Source organism: Tiliqua scincoides, chromosome 5 (assembly GCF_035046505.1).
Source record: "Tiliqua scincoides isolate rTilSci1 chromosome 5, rTilSci1.hap2, whole genome shotgun sequence".
Classification (NCBI taxonomy): Eukaryota; Metazoa; Chordata; class Lepidosauria; order Squamata; family Scincidae; genus Tiliqua; species Tiliqua scincoides.
Genome location: NC_089825.1, coordinates 40,052,223 through 40,072,518, shown reverse-complemented (window position 1 = coordinate 40,072,518; position 20,296 = coordinate 40,052,223). Strand labels below are relative to the sequence as shown.

General features: G+C 43.5%; 2 protein-coding genes across 2 annotated transcripts in view; one reads left to right on the top strand and one right to left on the bottom strand.

Moving 5' to 3' along the window:
- Positions 1–9,088, bottom strand: part of OXNAD1 (oxidoreductase NAD binding domain containing 1) — a 32,466-nt gene extending 23,378 nt beyond the window's left edge. Inside the window, exon 1 of the mRNA XM_066628377.1 lies at positions 8,989–9,088. The gene's annotated coding sequence lies outside the window, so the exon portion shown is untranslated. The remainder of the gene's footprint in view (positions 1–8,988) is intronic.
- A 370-nt stretch (positions 9,089–9,458) lies between these two features.
- On the top strand, positions 9,459–16,720 carry DPH3 (diphthamide biosynthesis 3). Its single transcript, XM_066628621.1, has 3 exons — positions 9,459–9,687; positions 13,099–13,173; positions 16,217–16,720. The coding sequence occupies exons 1-3, from the start codon at positions 9,580–9,582 to the stop codon at positions 16,280–16,282; spliced, it is 249 nt and encodes an 82-aa protein (XP_066484718.1). The 5' UTR covers positions 9,459–9,579; the 3' UTR covers positions 16,283–16,720.
- Positions 16,721–20,296: the final 3,576 nt, after the last annotated feature.

The window sequence follows — 20,296 nt, the reverse complement described above, 5'->3', positions numbered from 1 at the left end:
AGCCAAGCTAGAGGGCTACAGGGCAGCCTATGGCACTCCCAGGAAGCTATTTCTGGATCACGCCTAGCCTCATCCCCCCCTTTGATCCTGCATCGTGGAAGCTACCCCATCAAAGGAGCTGGCCAGCACCTCACGGAACAGCTGCCTTGGTTCCTCCCAGGCCCGGGAACAGGGTCCGGCACTTGGGTGAGATCTTAACCCCACTCCCGGGTGACCTCTCTGTTCACAGTATCTCACAGCGGCCCACCAAATGCCCCAGGGAGCACACCAGATAACAAGAGACCTCATCCTGGTGCCCTCCCCTAATCAATTCCCCTTGCCCCAGGCTGAGCTTCAGCCAGCCCCAACCCTGTGCTGGATACAGCGCAGGCCTGTTCCACTGTAGGTTAGGATTGGGCTGACAGTCTCTTAAAAGGAAGCTTATGACCATCTTGAGAACTTACAAAAGGCTACTTTTCCTTGTAAAGAAAATTGTGGGGAAAACCATCTTCATCAGTGCTTGTACAATACAACACTTCATAGACTTATATTATGGTTTGATATGGAAGCCAGAAACTGGCATGTCACCAACTAATCCATCTTGGTGACTTTTTTAATTCCTTTTTTATGCCTCTGACTATCTGAACTCTGCAACTGGTTCAGAGACAGTACTCCAATTATAAATATTTATTACTACCTACTGATAAGCCAATTAGGATGCACTTTTATTTCGACAATATCTAAATAATATATGTTAACTCTTTTATTTAAAACAATGACTTAAATTAGACTTTCTTGTTGGTGATTTAAATCAACCTACCCTGCTTAAAAGGAAGAGATTGTGCAATATTATTTATATAGTACCATTAATGAGTACAGTGCCTTACTATAGAGAAGAGGACAAGCCAGCAGAGTATTGCCAGGTTCAGGAGAGAAGAATATGCTTCCACGTACACTGACCCTGGGTGTCATTCCCTATTGTGCTGTGATGGCTATAGCCCGTTTTTGTAGCACTTTTGAACCAGATTCCAGAAAGGAGCCCTTAGACATTGCAACACAATCCAGTGCATTTTTACTGAAAAGTAGCTACCAACCAAGATATGGAGAGCCCAATTATCACATGGGCAACCCATTCAGCAGCAACACCTCAGCACAGATCAGCAGTTGATGGTGGTGCTGAGAGAGCCCAATTATCACACAGGTCGGATAAAGAGCTTCTGTGGGTTGTATATGGCCCACAGGTCTTATGTTTGACACCCCTGGTCGACAATCAAGTGGGTTCACATGAACATTAATTATCTGAATAGACCTTTCTAACTGCTGCTTATCAGCTCTTTTATCAACTAGTTTATAACAACAGTGACACCTGCTGGTGAATGAACTCTTCAGAAAAGTTCAAACATCTCAAGGATTTGTTTTAAACAATACTAAAATGTTCCCAAATATTTCTGCCTATGACATTAAGAAGGTATTTTAAGACAAGCAGTCGCTATGAAAAAATTGCTCTTCTGTAATACTTAGCTTCACTTCTGAGTACATGTTCATATATGTTTTTATTTGTCTGTGACAGAGTCACGGTGGCTTTATGAATAACTTGGTAAGACTCCCGAGTTTCTTCAGTCCCTCCATAGCGCCCCCATTTTAGCTTACTTGCTGCATCAACACACTTTGTTAATTAAGTAGACATTTTTCTGATCAATGTGTTAAAGTTCTCCTCTTCACTTTTCGTCTCATCAGTGCTGGCTGCTTTTATAGCTTTGTTCTATCTATGAACAGGTGGCGATGTATAAATTTACCATGGTTTCTGAACACACGCAGATGGTGTCCTGATCATAAATGTAATCATAAGACAGGCCAAACAATGGTTTTATAAATTATCTAAATTCATTACTTCCTTTCCAAACATTTTCTAGAAACCACAAAAGATGGGGAAAGCAGTCTTTGTTATGCTTTCTTTGGAACTATATCCTGAGGTAGCATTTCATGAATAGAACTATTTCTGCAAAGGGGAGAGGAATGATTGCCCCCCTTTCTGCTGATTGCAGAAAGATTGCAGAAAGGGGTTGCAGAAAGGGGGGGCTTTCCTCTGCAGCCCCCTACATCTCCTGAAATTTGGTTCCTGAGGATTGAAGGACCATCTGTAGCAAGATGGCAGGGGGGATACAGCAGGAAGGGGGAATCGGCAAAAACTGTGACCCCTTGCATAGACTCTATGTTGTTTCTAGACACAAGCATTTGGGACTTACATGCATCTTTGCTGCATGTGCAATTATAAAAAAGAATTATTATGGGCTAAGATAAACCTTCAAAAAAAATCTATTTTTCTGCCTAGATTTTGAGATTGGTTTCCAGACATAAGACACCAAGGAACAATCCAAAGTTTGCACTCAAACCCTGTGGTTATGATCTCATAACCATGATTTCTAGACTGGAAGTGTCCCATAGTTTCATGCATGTGTCTATCCTTTTCCTCCCCTCTTGGGCATGAACTCTTTCCCATGTCTTTCCTTAATGCAGCATTACATTTGCACCAACATTAATGCAAAATAGGGTTAGCTTCAAACCAGAGCTTGTACACATGATTAGGTTTGCAAACTAGTTTGAGCTAACCATGCTTAGTCTTAAAACTGGAAATTCTAAAAAGGAGCAAGAGAACATGCATGAGAAGGAAGGGATGCTTGTGAGCCTACAATAAGCTCCCAATCTCCTAATCATCAAAGATTGGATAAGATCCTGCCTGGATTATGCCTAATCTTCAAAGGAAAGACATAAACTGTCTTTTGAAAACATACAAAGAAAATGCTGTCTTCATCTGTAGTAACAAGGCACCTCAACGTATACTGATTTATCTAAACAGCTCAATCATATGAAGAATTGTAGGACTTTGTCAGTCAGTGGGACTTACAGTACAGGTCCAGCCTATTTATACACGGATTTTTTATACACGGATTTGACTCAACACGAATGGCCCCTGCAAATGAGAAGGAATGTGCTGATCCCTAGAGAAGGGGGAAAATGCATCCCTTTAAAATCCGTTTAAAAAACTGAACAGTCCTTTAACAACAGCCTCCTTAATGAGAGCGAGAGAGAGGGAGAGAGAGAGAGGGCAGCTGGCTGACAATCCATCAATCCTTCTCTCTCCAGGTGACCCCCTCCCTTCCCTGAGCACCTGAAAGAAAGATACTTTGCATTGGTGAAGGAAGGGGTTGGAGTGAAGCCTTTCTAAGCACTCTGAGAGAGACTATCTTAATGACTCTATCTTAACATCACAAAGGTCGGCAAGGCTGTTTTTAAATCACTGGAGCAAAGAAACTTTGTTTTTTAAATTGATTTGCTGTAATGCAGTGGTTCTCACAACTTTAGACCAGGACCCACTTTGCAAAATGACAATCTGTCCGGGACCCGCTGGAAGTGATGTCATCAACATGGAAGTTATGTCGTGGCCGGAAGTGACATCATCAAGCAGAAAGTGACATCACTGTTCTCACCTAGTAGTCCATAAACTGCAAATGACGAGAGAAATTAGTCCAGCTCAGAGGCTTGTTTCAATTCTCACTACACCCCCCCCCCCATGGCTACCAAGCATCCCACCTGTTCACTGTATTAAAGGGAGAGTTTAATTTGCTTTTATTGGGTTATTTCTCAGCCATTTTTCAATAGCAAAGTATAAGGAGAAAAAACCTATTTAAACCTCCCCCATTTCAGGGATCTGCTGAGGTTTAAGTGCCTGGAGGGGGGTGGGAAGGGCAGGGCTTGGGCTAGATGGAAGTGAGGGGGGGAAAGAAGGGGGAATAAAAATGCCCCCACTTCAAGGATCTGCTGAGGTTTAAGTGCCTGGAGGGGGGTGGGAAGGGAAGGGCTTGGGCTGGATGGAAGTGGGAAAAGAGGGGGGAATAAAAATGCCCCCACTTCAAGGATCTGCTGAGGTTTAAGTGCCTGGAGGAGGTGGGAAGGGCAGGACCTGGGCTGGATGCAAGTGGGGGGGGAGGGGGGATCACAGGGGAGAACTTGAACTGGAAGGAGGTGGTGAAAGAGAAAGCAAAACAAACAAGAAACAAGCCCCCCATTTGCAGGGAGAGGCTGCAGCCCACCTCAAGATAATCCAGCAATGCTCCCTGAAGACACTCAGCAGGCACACTCACTCCTGTGCAAGCTGCTTTTTTGCTCCTGGGAGGAGCTTTGAGTACACACAGGCAAGCTGGGGCAAGGGCAGTTCTAGCTTCAAAGATGGCTGTCTGCCCTGTTTGCCAGCATCCAAGATGGTGTCGCACATACAGAGGAAGCTTAGGGCTTTAGGCAAACATAGTTTCAGCTTCCAAGAAGGCGGCAGCTGCCTAATTTGCCAGTTTCCAAGATGGCAGCCTGCATCTTTCCACGACCCACCTGACCTCAGGTCACGACCCACTAAGTGGATCGTGATCCACAGTTTGAGAAACCCTGCTATAGTGTGTTTTTTGCTATCCACATGAGTGCTTGGAACCCAAGCGAATAATGAGGCTCAACCTGTACTTCCCTATAAATGTGCAGAAGATCATGACATTAAAGTGATACATTTCAAAAATGGCTTTTTGTTGGATACAGTTGCCATCTGTATAATTTTTATTATGCCACATACTACTTGCTTGCATTGTTATGGCAGAAGAGAATGTTTGCTAACTGAAGTCACTTGAAAGGTATCCTATAAATCAGTGGTTCCAAACCTGGGGGTCACAACCCCCAAAGCAGGCATGCTTGTTTTTGGTGCACGCCTGCATCTTAAGGGGGATGCTGTTCTCTTAAGGAGTGTAGCAACACGACCAGGGATCCATATTGCTATTAGTATGGCACTTTCAGGTTTCACGGCTGCTACTAAACAAGTAAAAAATGGAGACTTTTTTACTTGCTTACATGCAGTGACAGCAGCAACGAAAACCAGAAGTGCCATACTAATGGCACTACGTGTGTCCGGTTACCCTCCTTAAGGAGAAAGCATCCTGATAAAGGTTGGGAACTACTGCTATACTTTCCCAGCAACTTCAGTGGAGCAGATCCAAGTTAGCAGTTTACTTCTGTACGTGTGTTAGTTTAATTTTTAGGCTGTAATCTGTTATAAACTATCAAAACTACTGCTGCTTATTTTTCACCACTACAGGAATACAGAACATAATGGGCCTTATTTTAATGATCACGTAACGGACCTTATTTCAGAGACCATATCAATTGTCAAGAGACAAGCATCTCTTGTTTTTCAGCTCATCACTGATAATAACTAGGGTGGAGAGGAAATCATTAATCAGTTGTGGTACCGCAGAAGATAGAGAAGGCATTAAATATAATCTGCTATCAGGAGGAAAATGGAAACACTCCACAGTTCACATATCAAACACAGAGGATCAATATTCAAGGGCCAATAGCAGTTTGAATTACGAACCATATTCAGTCCCACTTCTGCCAGTCATCATGTGCCCTTTAAGCAAATAAGAACTAGTCTCTATTAGCAAAGACTAAGCTACAAACCAGAACTTCCCTGATTCTAATCTCACTTCTGCCACAAATCTACTTACCAGATGGCCTTAGCCCCATTCCATTCCCAATATCTTCCCATTTGAGAATAAAGTACTACACTACCACACTTATCTTTCTGTTGTAAAGATAACCACATAATGGCCAAAGAAAGTTAGTTATAATTAAGTCCGCTGAAATGAACGGGAATCAATTAAAGACTGACATCTCACTGGTTTCATTAATGCTTAATCAAGAATTTATTTGGATACAACACAATTTATGAAGCACTCTGAATACTCAAACATGCTATACAGACTATTATTATTATTCAGCCCAAAAATCCACTATTTAGTTTCCAGAAAGATACCACCAGAAACCTTGCAAGTGGGACATGAAAACAACTATTCTCCCATGAAGGTTACTGGGTATTGAGAGATATACTGCTTTTGAACAGAACTTTCCTTCAGCCATTACAGTTGAGAGTCACTAATAGACAAATTCTTCACAAATACATCTAACACTTTTCAGCCCATCTGAGGGCCCAATCCTATCTAATTTTCCAGTGCGGGTGCAGCTGTGCCAATGGGGTATGCACTACATCTTGTGGTGGGGCAGCAGTCACAGAGTCCTCCTTAAGGTAAGGGAACATTTGTTCCCTTGCTTTGGAACTGCATTGCAGTTGCAGCGGTGCTGGAAAATTGGATAGGATTAGGCTCTCAGTTGGCAGCTGGTATTGTATTCACTATTGTATTGTATGGTATTGTATTCAGCTGAATTGTATTCACTATTACCACATCTGGTAATAGTGAATACAATAACTTAATTTGGGTGAAATACTTTCATTCTGTCCTGAAACTTATTGCCAATAAGTTGCATTAATAAAAAACAATTGCCTTTAAGATCTAATATGAGAAGAACAGAGAGAAACATTTCTCTCTATCCAGTAGTGTACCTAACAAGATTACGATAAGGATGAACACGATAAGAGCTATACAGCACTTTACATGCACAAAACGCTATATGAACGAGCAAGTGCAGTAAGGTGGAGAACACAGCAATAGCAGAGAAGAGTACCAACACCAGAGAACAACATGATAGAAGGGTAGGACATGCATAAAACCAAAAACAAGAGAAAGTATCACATCACTGAATACCAGTTATTGGAAACAACCAGCAGCCAAGGCCACAAGCAGGAGCTTTGTGTCCTGCCTGAGATTTACCCAGAGGCATTTGGCTGGTCATTGTGGGATGCAGGCTGCTGGACTTACATGGGCCTTTAGTTGGATCCAGCAGGGTTTCTCTTATGTCAACATAAAGAGGGGAAAAAAAGATTAAAAGGTTATCCAAGAACTATCACTTATAAACATAAGAACATAAGAAGAGCCCCGCTGGATCAGGCCAAGGGCCCATCTAATCCAGCTTCCTGTATCTCACAGTGGCCCACCAAATGCCCGAGGGAGCGCACAAGTCAACAGACACAACCTGCGTCCTGGTGCCCTCCTCAGGCCTACTTATACAAGTATTCTACCCATGTTTACTCAGAAATAAGACCCACTGAATGGACCCAGCCAGAGTGGTGCAATAGTTTGAACGTAAAACTATGGAGGCTTGGATTTCAATCCACATTCAATCCACAATCTAAAACCATAAACAGACTTACAAAGAAGCAAGCCTCACTAAACACAGGGTGCCTTAATTCTGAGTCCACATGCAAAGGATTGCACTGCAAGTCAGCTGTCCTATAGTTACCTTCCAATAAGCCTCTTTGCACTTGGATACTGCAGGACTCACTTTTGAGTAAATCTGGCTAAGATCACACTGTAAGAGACATTGAGCCACTCACCCTCTCCCAGCCTACCTCACAGGGTGGTTGTGAAATTAAAATGGATCACTGATACACAGCCCTAAGCCTACTGGAGGAAAGACAGGCTATGAATGTGAATCATAACAACAATAACGTAAAGGAAATGCAGTAGGTACAGGGATAACAAAGTTATCTCATGCAGTTAGTAGATACTACAACTAACACTGCAATTAAAACTGTGCCTTTACCTCCTACTAACCACCACCAGGCTAAGAAGTACCTTTTAGAGCAGTGATTTTCAACCAGTGTGCCATGAATGGTCCACAGGTGTGCCCAGGAGTTTGGGGGAGGGTCATTTGTTAGTAGAACCATTGGGGGATGTGAGCCCCACACCAGCAGCATGGAGTACCTTGTTAACTGTCAAAAACCTGCTGGTGTGCCTTGACAATTTTAGTGCCTTTTCAGTGTGCCATGAGATAAAAATGGCTGTTTCAGAGACTTGTGACCCAATCCTATCCAACTTTCCAGCATTGATGCAGCCATGTCAACACAGCGCATGTTGCATCTCGCCCTGGGGATGCAGTCATGGAGATCTTCTCAAGGTAAGGGAACTGCATTGCAGCCACATCAGCCCTGGAAAACTGGATAGGATTGGGCCCTAAGTGGCACTCCTCTTATATATAGCAGGGGAAATGCAACTGTCTTTTATCCCACTGGCTGTTTGCTGGTGCCTCCCTTGTGTCTTTTTTTTTTTTTAAGTTTATTAAACACTTTGGGACTAGGAATCATTTCCCCCCCCCATTTCTTTTGCTATGTAAGCTGCTTTGTGAACTCTTTTTATTGTTGAAACCTGTTGTAGTACAATATTATTGTAACAATGAATTGTTTGTTTCCTCCTAGACCAGTGTTTCTCAAACACTGTTTCTCAAACTGCAGGTTTCACGAGGTGGGTTGTGAGCCAATTTCATGGGTCCCCATTGTAAAAAATCCCTATTTAATAAGGGATTTAATAAAGCCTGCCTATGTAAACCGCCTTGAATAAAGTCTTGAATAAAGACCAAGAAAGGTGGTATATAAATACCTGTTGTTGTTGTTGTTATTGTTATTATTATTATTATTATTATTATTTCAATGTGCACTGTACTTTTAATATATTAGACTTGATGCTACCACTGTATCTGACTGCATTTGGGGAAATGTTACAGATCTGTACTTTGAACAGGCTGCTATGTAAATGCTTTCAACAATGATAGCCAATGAGGCTTACTCCTGGGTAAGTATGGATAGGACTGCAGCCTTTGGAATGTTTGGGGAACTTTTTTTAAGCAGATCAGCAACTGCTTGGAACGGTTAACAAGGTTCTTCTTTCTTTTAAATGAATTTTTAAATTTATTATAAACTTTTAATTTACTTAAAATAATTTAGTTTGACGTTGTCATAAGTTAAAAATTCCCCTGCTTGATGATGTCAAGTCTGGCCATGACATCACTTCTAGGTTAAAGACATCACTTCTGGTGGGTCATGACAGATTGTCATTCTGGTGGTCCTGGTGCTAAAAGTGGGTCCTGTTGGGGTCCGGCGCTAAAAGGTTCTGGTGGGTCCTGGTGCTAAGAGTGGGTCCTGGTGCTAAAAGGTTCTGGTGGGTCCTGGGGCTAAAAGGTTTAAGAACCACCGTCCTAGACACAACCCCGGCCTGCCAAGGGGGAAGAGACTTACTTTACCTGAATGGCCGCTTGGCCGGAAGTTCAGGCTGTACAGAACACAACCTCTATGTCCCTCTATGCCATATGGAGTCCACAGCCACTCACGCATGCGCAGTACGGAACAAACCGGCTTCTGAGGTACGATCCTATTGCTCTGCTACGTCACTGAGGTTGACCAGAGGGGCGCGCCCCACCCCGTCTCGATTCTCATTCGTCGCTTCCTTGGCGCGTCACAGAGTAACTCAGGAGCGAGCGAGCGAGCGACCGCCCCTTCTCCACGCAAACGCAGAGCGCACAAAGGACTGAGGACAACCCCAGGCGCATGTGCAGTCAGTAACCGCGCGACGAACTATGCTACAGGGAGGGGAAAAGAGCATGCGCAGTCGGTGACATTGATCCCCTTTCTCCCTGATTGGCTGTGACGCATCGCGAGAGCAACGGCAGAAAGCGTGACTTGTTCTCTGAGAGCTGATTGGCTCAGGGATGGCGTGGGGAGGGACACATCGGCGCAGATGGCGGTTAGAGAGTGAAGGCGAGGTGGTTGGGCCGCCTGCCGGGTCCGGACAGTGCCGCGCTCGTCGTCGCTTGTCCTCGGAAGGCGGCGCGGGCATGTCCGTCTTCCACGACGAGGTAGAGATCGAGGACTTCGAGTACGATGAGGAGACGGAGACCTACAGCTACCCCTGTCCCTGCGGGGACCGCTTCCTCATCACGCGGGTGAGCGGGGCCCTGCGGGAGCTTGGGCAGGGCGAGGCCGCTGGTGCTGCTGTGCGCTCCCTCAGGGTTCTGGGAGGCAGCAGGCTAGGCTGGGGGGCCCTTGCCTGACCCAGCCCTTGCGGCTCCCTTGCTGGCTTCCCTGCCTGTGGCTGGGCTGTGGAACTCCTTGCCACAGGACGTGGTGGTGGCCTCTGGCCTGGGCGCCCTGAGAAGGGGTATTGGAGAAGGGGGGGTTGCTGGGAGAGACAGGCCTGGCCCGACCCAGCCTTGGGGCTCTTCTGATGGCCTCCCTGCCTGTAGTCAGCCTGTGGAACTCCTTGCCACAGGATGTGGCGATGGCCTCTGGCCTGGGTGCTTTTAAAAAGGAGAAGTGGAATTAGTCTGTGGAACCCCTTGCCACAGGATGTGGTGATGTGGCCTGGGTCCCTTTAAAAGGGGATTGGAGAAGGGGGGGTTGCTGGAGAAGTGAGATTAGAGTAATCAGCCTGTGGAACTCTTTGCCACAGGATGTGATGTGATGATGGCGTCTGGTCTACATTCCTTTTAAGGGGGGATTAGACAGATTTCTGGAGGAAAAGTCCATCAGTGTTTACAAGCTGTACTGGGTATTTACGGCCTCCTGATTTTACAAGTAGGTGGCCTCAGATGCAAGGGAGGGGACCCGGATGCAGGTCTCTTGTGGCCTTGTGTGCTCCCTGAGGCATCTAATGGGCCACTGTGGGATGCAGGAAGCTGGACTAGGTGGGTCCTGGGCCTGATCCAGCGGGGCTCTTCTTGTGTTCATAATGAAAAAAAATACTGGCTTGTGGGGTATGCTTAGAAACAACCTAATCCAGTGGTTCTCACACATTTAGCACCAGAACCCACTTTTTAGACTGAAAATCTGTCAGGACTCATCAGAAGTAATTTCATGACAGGAAGTGTCATCATCAAGCAAGAAAACATTTTACAATCCTAGGCTGTAATCCATAAATCCCATTTACTATCATTGTTAAAAGCAGATATACAATAGCCTGTTAAAAGTACAGGTCTGTAACATTTCTCCGAATGCAGTCACATACCATGGTAGCATCAAGTCTAATATATTAAAAATAAAATATTGAAATGAATGGGGCTCACAGTTTGAGAAACTGACCTAATCCATATTAGTGACTTGGAATAGTGAATTGAAGGTGTTCGTCTTTGTGGTCTCTGTACTGTCACACTGACTTGCACTAGTGTAGAACAACCTTAGAAACAGAGTGTTGGGAAAGTTAGGACAGAAGAAAATATATCTTTCCCAGCATGTGTTTAATCTGTGGAACTCCTTACCACAAGATGGGGTGATGATATCTAGCCTAGATGCCCTTAATGTACAAATTTCTGGAAGAAAAGTCCATTACAGGTTATAAGCCTTGATGGGTATGTGCGATCTCCTGGTTTTAGAAGTAGACTATCTCAAAATGCCAGATGCAAGAGAGGAGTACTGTAGTGTTCTTCCACCTTGGGGTCAGGATCCCAATGGGATCATGAAACCTCAGTTGTGAAGTTGCAGCAACTTAAAGGAATGAAAAACATTGAAGATGGCTGGATTAAAGTACCACCAGTTACAGGCAGTTGTGTCCCAGTCCTGCTCAGATTCTTGCCAATTGTGCTCAAATAGCTTTGACTAGTGCCAGGCTTCATGGTAACTTTTTCTGCTATCTCTAATAAGAATACTTGGTTACAGTGAACAGTGCTGGGAGGGCAGGGAGTGGGGTGGTGATGGGGGGTGGGCAGAGAGCTAGGGTGCGGGATTGTCAGTGGGGGTCCCCAGTATCATACTTTATTCATATATCTATATTTTGGGGTTGTGGCACAAAATAGGTTGAAGAGCCCTGAGATACAGGAAGGTGGACTAGATGGGCCTTTGGCCTGCTCCAGTGAGGCACTTACGTTCTTATGAATTAGTGAGACTTGTTTCTCAAGTAAAAATGCCTGGAAAATAGGATTGTTCCAAAAGTCTGACCAGAAGTGTGGCCTGCTTTATTTATGCTGCCAGGTCATTGGTCTATTTAACTCAGTATTGTCTTGTGAGTTTCAAAGAGGGGCGTTTCCCAGGGAGCAGACCAAAGTGCCCTTTTTGAGCAGTGGGCTGCCCAATGCCTATTCACACACGCGCCCAAGCTACCACTCCATCATCTTTTGTAGATTCTTTGTAGAGTGATAGTGAGGTTTTTAGCATCTCTTCCAGCCAAAGAATGGAGCAGTTTTGCTGAAAGGAGAGGTAGAGTGGACATTGCAGTCCTGTTTCTTGTTGCGCCAATCAGAGCCATAACTGACTGCCCTGGCTCCTGGGAGCAGTGTCATCACAATGTCGCATGATGTTATGACATCACTTCTGGATCCTCCCCGGAAGATGGAATACTTGTTTTGGTCGCTTTGCATGCCCCATTCCTTTTCTGTGGAGGCTGGGACCCTCCAGAGAAGGAGTGGGATGAATGAAGTGGCCGCAGGGAGCAGCCCCTCTTTCGGGGAAAACCCAGAAGCGACTGCCTTGTGCTCTCTGCAGCCACTTTGCACACCCTGCTCCTTCCCCACAAGGAGAAGGAATGGGGTGCATGAAGCCACCAGTGCCTCCTCCATAACTTTGACAGGGCCTGGGGTAGTCATGTGCTCCCAATTGGTGGCGCGCCCCTGGCTGGTGCCCCTCAGGTTCTGTCTTAGTTACAGCTCCAGTTCCAACAATCTGGGAGAGGGTTATCAGTCACCACCTCCATCTTTCTTCTTTGGACTTTTGCTAGTTGGCTGGAGAGGGTTGGCGGGGTAAGAATTCCAGCCAATGTACCTCTTTCAGTGTTGCCATAACACTGTGCTCAATGGCAATTAGACATATAATCTCATTTGGAACTATCTAAAATTTCTAAACTGTCTTTGAGGACAGCGCTGTGTAGAACAATTGCAATATTTAATATGGAAATTAACATTATTGGGTGTGCAGTACTTGGTATGATTTTGTTTATGGAAGTAGTGTAGTTTGATTAAAAATCAACCAATGTTTTTTTAAAAAGGGAACTCCAGATGATATATACTACCTGGACCAGTTTAGGATCCACTAGCATACTTAAACTGTATACCTGACCCTTAAGGGAAATCTCTTTGGAGCTGGTGGCTTCACAGCCCTGTTCCTTCTCCCGCTTCTGGGCTGTTTCTTCTGAGCCCCATACTCCTACTTCAAATGTACCTTACTTCTCCTGTAGACATCTTATTTTTTTTCCTTGTATCCAGTCTTTGATAAATAGCTGAAATGAACTGACTTGCTGTAGCACATCTGCTCACTGTGAAATGTGTTTAGCTTTGCCCCTATTTTTCTGGTGGCTTCCATACAGATTTATTGGCCTGTTGTGGCCTAGCTTTGGCCGTAGGGTGATAAACTCTTATGTGTTGTTGCAGGAGGATCTGGAAAATGGTGAAGATGAGGCCACTTGTCCTAGCTGTTCACTCATAGTGAAAGTCATCTATGACAAGGTGAGGAGATTATAGAGCTGGATGTGCTGTTTACCTTGAGTTATGCTAACTCTTTTGGGGGCAGTGGCTTCTACTTTTGCATATTTGTATGTCTTGAATTGATTGTATCTCTAACTATAGGAGAAGTTAGTTGTTACCAATATACTGTTTTTCAACAAAAACATTTACAAACTGGTTTACACAGGAAACAAAATTTTAAGAAATGCTTCTTTGGTCCAAGTAGGCTCATAATCTGCTTTCTATTTCATAGAAAATCCATTGCAGAAATTATCATTGTATTTAGGCTCACACTAGAATGGACCAAAACGAACTTCTGCAGCAGCAGCTGTAGCCCCACAGCTGGGTCCCTGAGCTTTTATACACTCCTTCATGGTTATGGGATCCACGCTCTAAAGAGCTACTGTGGCAGGCCAGTTTCCTTCCAGATTTGACACTGTGTTAAGGAGGGTCATGGATGCATTTTTGGGCCTGGTGTGTATGGCTTGCAGCAGCAGTTAACACTGCATGCATGTGGTTATGTTCTGGCATCATGCGCAGGCAGCAGGTTCAGGTGAGATAGGAAAATGTCAGATCCCAGGAACTTTCTGGCCCCCCTCCTTTGGCTCCTGGGACCCCTTTCTGGCCCTGGGCCCAGGTACAAATTACCACCTTTACCCCGCTCTCTTGGACCCTGACTGGTGGTCCAGCAAACATGTAGATTGGCATGTATTCTCCTTTGGAAAATTAATATAGTATTTTCTCCAATAGTGGAAGGGATGCATTCCCTAAAAGTCGAATACTTTGAAAAATAGCACTATAGAATACATTGTTTTCTCTTGAGGCAGGTTTTAGACTAACTGGCTTTATACTACACAGAATGCTTTGCTCCCATTGGCTACAGTGGCTGTCAGTCAGAGCCAGAATGGAGACAGCTATAACAAATCAATGCTAAAGGAAGCAGTATTATGGGAGGAATTACTGTAAAGCACTTATGTATAGAAACAAATAATATTATTATTATTAACAGTATTTATATACCGCTTTTCAACTAAAAGTTCACAAAGCGGTTTACAGAGAAAAATCAAATAACTGAATGGCTCCCTGTCCCAAAAGGGCTCACAATGTAAAAAGATGCAAAAGAACACCAGCAGACAGCCACTAGAACAGACACTGCTGAGGTGAGATGGGCCAGTTACTCTCCCCCTGCTAAAAAAGGAGCACCCACTTGAAAAAGTGCCTCTTACCCAATTAGCAGGGGTTAATACAGGTATGTGTTGCTTAACAATGGTGTTACATTCTCCAAACCCCATCATTAAGCAGTGTTGTAATGCTATCTTACCTTGTGTGATCCTTACCTTATGTAGTGTTGGTGGTATCATTAAGAGGCTTCCAGAGGCTTCTGCGGGCAATTCTGAGGCCCATGGAGACCCAATGTGACCTGGAGGGGGCCTCTGGGGTGTCCTAATAACTCTGCTCAAAAACACAAGGAGTTTCAGCTGCTGAACAATAAACCAGTGACAGACCGCTGTATATGTGGTCCATTGTTGGGCTGGGCAGTCATGGAAACCACCTGAAAGAAAGGGAATGTTTGCACCCTTACCTCAAAGGCTCCAATGCAGCTCCGTTGGCACTGGAAAGTTGAATAGAATTGGGCTCTTATTTCCTGAAATAGCTGCTTGTTAGTCAAGCTCTCATTTTCTTCCTTCTTCTACAAATTCCTGTGCTGCTCTGAAAAATGAAATGAGCACAACTACTAAAGGTACTTCACTCTCTCTCTCTGGAGATTTTTAGCTAAGTGGGTACAATTTGTTCACCCTTCTGCCTGAACAGGCAGAAATAATGCAGTTATGTGGAGTAGAGGTAAGGCAATGTATTTTATTGGAAACTGGAGTCACTGTCAGTTTGTAATACTTTCATTCCCAAGAAAATTATGGAAGCTGTAAGATATCTTTTCCAAACCTTTAATATTACCAGTAAGAGAAAGACATTGGTAAAATGACTAGTGTCAAAGGACTACTGTGGGGTAAATGAGTTCTTGGGTTGCACTCTAGGACTTACAATTAAATAGTTAAAAGCCAGGGTCAATTAAAAACAATAACTACTTTTATGTTTCACCTGCTATCTGTGTCGGGTTTCTTCAGAAGCCAACGTAACTCCACTGAAAAATGCATCACTTCCTTCACCAAGTCTTGATCCTAACATTTATATCTGTAGTGAGATGTTGCTCCTTGTTAGTCATTAACTATTAATCTGCCAACAGTTCCATCCTTGGTCTTAAAGACCCAACAACTACTTACTTGCTTAAAGACTGAAACACTCGTATCCTTATTATCAACTTCTCATATAATGCCACCAACTTGTTGTCCATAGTACATCTTCTAGTTCTCTAAATTCACTGAAATGCTCTAGTCCAGCCTTGAGATAAGAAGCGAATAATTAGCTGCAGCAGTTAGCAGCTCCAGCCACATTTTTTCCTTCTCTCCTACAAACTACTTTTACCTGACAGTATTGCAGTGTAGACCTGATGTGATGAAGGTGGGGGGAAAAAACTGGTGTGAGTAGAAACAATAGCAGGGCCAATTATTTCCCTTGTTGTAGCTCTGGCTACAAGGGATGGATAGCATGTTTGTGAAGAGTGAGGAATCTTTCATCTGCAAGGGTGAGCTAATCTTGTTCTCTTCCTAAAAGATACATGCTTACAACCTGTAAGTGCTTTATAATTTACAGCTCCATTTTTGAATGCTTACTTGGGAAGTAAATTCTATAGTTCCCCCTCCGCCCCGAAAGCATGCATAAGTTTGCGCCCACAATGTTAGAATTTTTGCAGCTTTTCTTGGATCATGGACTACCCTGTTGTGATAGGGAGGTATTGTGGTTAAATGAACAACAAAGATATTTTTACAGAGCTATGGTTTTTCGGTAGTTATTAAATTTGCATGAATGTTTACATCTTAGTTGGTGCTAGCCTTTCTTTAATATATATAATTGGGAGAATGAGAGCAGAGCTTACTGTGTCAGTGGCAGCAGTGAAAAATATATGAACACTCTTTTCTTTTTATTTTAGGAACAATTTATGTGTGGTGAAGAAGTGTCAGCGCCTCCAATAAATAAGGAATTGGTTAAATGCTGATGATCATTTGATGCTGTTCTTGAAAAATAATGTGGCAATATTTAGATAGAAGGCACATGGACTCCTGGAATTATGTGCTGAAGACTCGCTGCATGTGTAATTGCTTCTCATCAGCTGTTTGAGTAGTTTGATGACGAGAACAGATGTGCCTAAGAAATGTATTTATTTATAAACCTACACTAATCTTTCAGCATGAGATGAAAATGATGGTCTACAACGTATGAAGATACCAAGACTGTTCAAATCTAGCTAATACTGCAAGCTATCACAATCATGGATTCTAGACCAGCAACTTTTAGTTCCATGATCTACTTTTTTAAAATTCACATTGTATGGCAGTTGCTTTTGGTGGCCAACAGGTGGCACTGAAATATGTCCATAGCAATGTTAGACTAGTTTTAAAATAAACTTTGACTATTTATTTTGCATTTTAAATAATGTGAACTGGTTCTTATGGCAGATTATATTTTAATTAAAATGGGGTGAATTTGACTTGAAATAGAGTTTTTGGTAAAAGTTACTCTAATGCATTTCCTCAACTATCAATTTAGGGAATCTGGAAAGTACCAACAGAATAGTATTCAGTGCTAAGGAAGGCAGGTGGTATGTGAAGGAAATAAATAAATGTTCTGTTGAACCATTCAACACACAGTGTACCTTTCCCTTGAATATCATAGGGGCATGTTAACCTCCTGAATTTGTCATGCTGAACTATTGAGTAAATATTTGATCATCTGCTTGCTGCACTGGCAGTATGAGGCAAGATAGGAAGTATTATATACCCCCTTGATTTAAACTTTCATTATCTTAGTGCACAACAAGTACTGTATAGTTGGCAATTTTAATCCCAACTATAACATAATTCCAGGGTGGCCTTGTTTTATGAAGCCTATAGAGTAGTCCTACTGGAATAACAAATTTGTGCTATTATCATTGACATCTGATACTATGCATGTTTATAGGACTGATGACATACTGTGTTTCTTTGCCAAACATGACCTTCCTGGAATAAGGTTACTGAGGGCTGTGCTGAGTGCTTCATGAATTTCTAATTTCTTATATAGAAAGTGCCTAAAAATACTATGTGTTGTATAATAAATTTTTAAAAGGCAGTTTCTTTTTCATGGGGTTACAGTCTAAACCTGACTTTTGCTAGATGCTGTGAATTTGGGGGAAACCCTAATTTATTTTGGATAGATCCCAAAGTAGGACTTAAAGGAGACTAGGCTTGTAGGAGGCAATTGCATCATAATCAGGTACCAAAGAGGACACACCTCAGGACTCATAGTATGAACATTACAATCAGGTCTGAGTGTATGATCTTTAGACACTTCTTTCCCTCCCCCACCTTTGCCACTTCCTAGTAACAGCGGGCTTAGTTATAAGGACCTACTTTATAACATGGAGATTACCAGCTTTATAGAGGTGTTTGATGTTCATGTGCATCTGTGGAAACTTACTATCATGGAAATTACATCTTCCAGAATACCAATTTGCCTAGATGTGCCGGACATGGGCAGGAAGACAAATTATATCTGGGATAAAACAGTATAGTATTAACAGTATTGAGTATTCATAATGAGTTCTACTAATCATGACCATGAAAATTCAGCAAATTACATAAAAGGAGTTTCAGTATTTATTTAAAACTTTATATCCCCTCCTTCCCATGCTGAAGCAAATATCCAAGGTGGCTTACAATAAAATGTATCATGTGTAAAAACAATAAGTAAAATAAGGGCAGGAGGTCTGGTCTAGAGGGTAGAGCCTCTGTTAGCCAGAAGATAACATCAGAAGGTCGCCAGTTGGAAGACACCGGCAGCTCCCTGAACAGCTGAGAATGGCAAGACCTTGAAGCAGCTGACAAGCCCACCTGAATGATTCCACCTGCTCTTGGTGTGAGCAAGAAGTGTCTTGGCTGCCCTCCATGTGAGATGGATCTTATCGTCAGCCTGCGTGGGAGAACTGGAGGCCAGAAGTGAGACCAAACCAGGAAGATCTATTCTGAAAAGTTGGTTCTTGAAAGAGAGAACCTCTATGATTGTAAAAATCCCCTTGAGGGATTTAGAAATGCCAGCCTATGTAAACTGCCTTGAATAAAGTAAGAGGAGTAATCCGATGACCAGAAAGGAGGTATATAAATACTGAGTTATTAAAATGTGTAAAAAATCATAAAACCAGGGAGGGGGGAACTGTATGATCTGGAAAGAGGCAGCAGAAGCAAAGCACTATTACAGAGCTACAAAGGGCAGGCATCAACTGTTTTGAGCCCTTGCTGATTAGCTGTGGGGGGGGGGAGTAATTTTACTAGTAGGAAATTCCATACTTGTGGCACCACTACAGAGAAGGCTTACCCTTGTGCCATCATCCCTCTAACTTGGATCAGAGGCAGTACTTGTAGGAGAGCCCCTCTGATGACCTAAGAGGGTGATCTGGAATGTGTGGAGGAAGGTGGGCTGTCGGATAACTTGGACCCAAACCACAAAGGACTTTAATGGTAAATCCCAGCACCTTGAATTAGGCCCAGAAACGAATGGGCAGTCAGGTCCACTGAAGCAATGATCCAACAAAATCAAACCACCTAGCTCCAGTAACCACCTGGGTTGCTGCATTCTGCACTAATTGCAGCTTCTGAACATTCTTCAAGGGCAGCCCCACATTAAAAGCACCTGAAGTATATTGTGTTGCAGTCATACCACACCCTGGTAATGATGGCCATAAACCGATACATATGGGCACCCCCCTGTATCTATGGGGGATACGTCATTCCCCCCATCCCTGCAGATACAGAAACTAGATTAAAGGGAACCCTTTATGGAGAAGTGCAACACTTCACTGTGGCCCACCTGTGCCAATTGATTTAACTTCTTTACCCTGGTACCAAGCAAGTGTATGTCTTACTGAACACTAAAACAGGAATATGAAAGGCTGCAAGACAGCTGGCACACTATAGGGAGAGACATTAACAGAGCAGGAACTATCCTCCTTCCTGTTAATGTTCTGACTGTTCTCCTGCCTGTCTTAGCATTCAGTAAAAGGAAGAAACAAACTTTAGACACCAGAGTAAAGGAGCTAAACAAAGATAATGGGTGCAGGAGGGGAGCTGCAGAGATTTGTGCACATCAGATCTGTGGACATGGGTGGACCTGTATTTTCACAACTCTAAACATACATGGCTCCCTGCAATATCTCCTGCTGTATTTCTTATAGATTGAATTTAATTGTTCAGCTTTAAATAGTTAAGGATAAGTGGTAGAAACATGATGGTGATTCTGCAAAGTATACCTGCTCAGCACAAACACCACCTATTATTGTGATGTGCCACTCATTCAGAGTGGTTGCAGCATGGCACCTGACCACATTTGTATTGAGTGTGCTTACAATAAGGCTAGACATATCTTAGGACCAGGGCCTATGAGAGGAATTTTATCAGGGGGCACAAAGTTTATTCTGGGCCTCTTCCCAAAGGGGGGAGAGGGGCAATGGGAGCAGACAGACTGAGGGGGGGGGCAAAATAGGGCAGAGGGAGGGTGCTGACAGCCACAATAATCTTTGGAGCCCAAGTCTACTAGGCTTCTTGATGCAGAGCCCAGGTCTACCCCACCATGTGGCATTGGCAGCTAGATAAAGTAATATTGAAAACCAAACACACTCCTCTCTAAAACCTTTGAAATATAGAAAATCCATTGCAGAAAATTAGCATCATTGTATTTAGGCTCACACTAGAATGGACCAAAACGAACTTCTGCAGCAGCAGCTGTAGCCCCACAGCTGGGTTCCTGAGCTTCTATACACTCCTTCATGGTTATGGGATCCACAAGCTAAAGAGCTACTGTGGCAAGCCAGTTTCCTTCCATTCCTTCCAGATTTGACACTGTGTTAAGGAGGGTCATGGATGCATTCCTAGTCCTGGTGTGCATAACACTGCATGCACATTATTGTGCCCTGGCATCATGCACAGGCAGCGAGTTCAGGTGAGATAGGAAAATGTCTGATCCCAGGAACTTTCTGGGC

Bases quoted from the DNA above. Each gene is read 5' to 3' on its own strand.
- DPH3 (XM_066628621.1), top strand. From the start codon at position 9,580: ATGTCCGTCTTCCACGACGAGGTAGAGATCGAGGACTTCGAGTACGAT. The intron at 9,688-13,098 runs GTGAGCGGGGCC...GTGTTGTTGCAG, and splicing joins ACCGCTTCCTCATCACGCGG to GAGGATCTGGAAAATGGTGA. The intron at 13,174-16,216 runs GTGAGGAGATTA...TTTTTATTTTAG, and splicing joins TGAAAGTCATCTATGACAAG to GAACAATTTATGTGTGGTGA.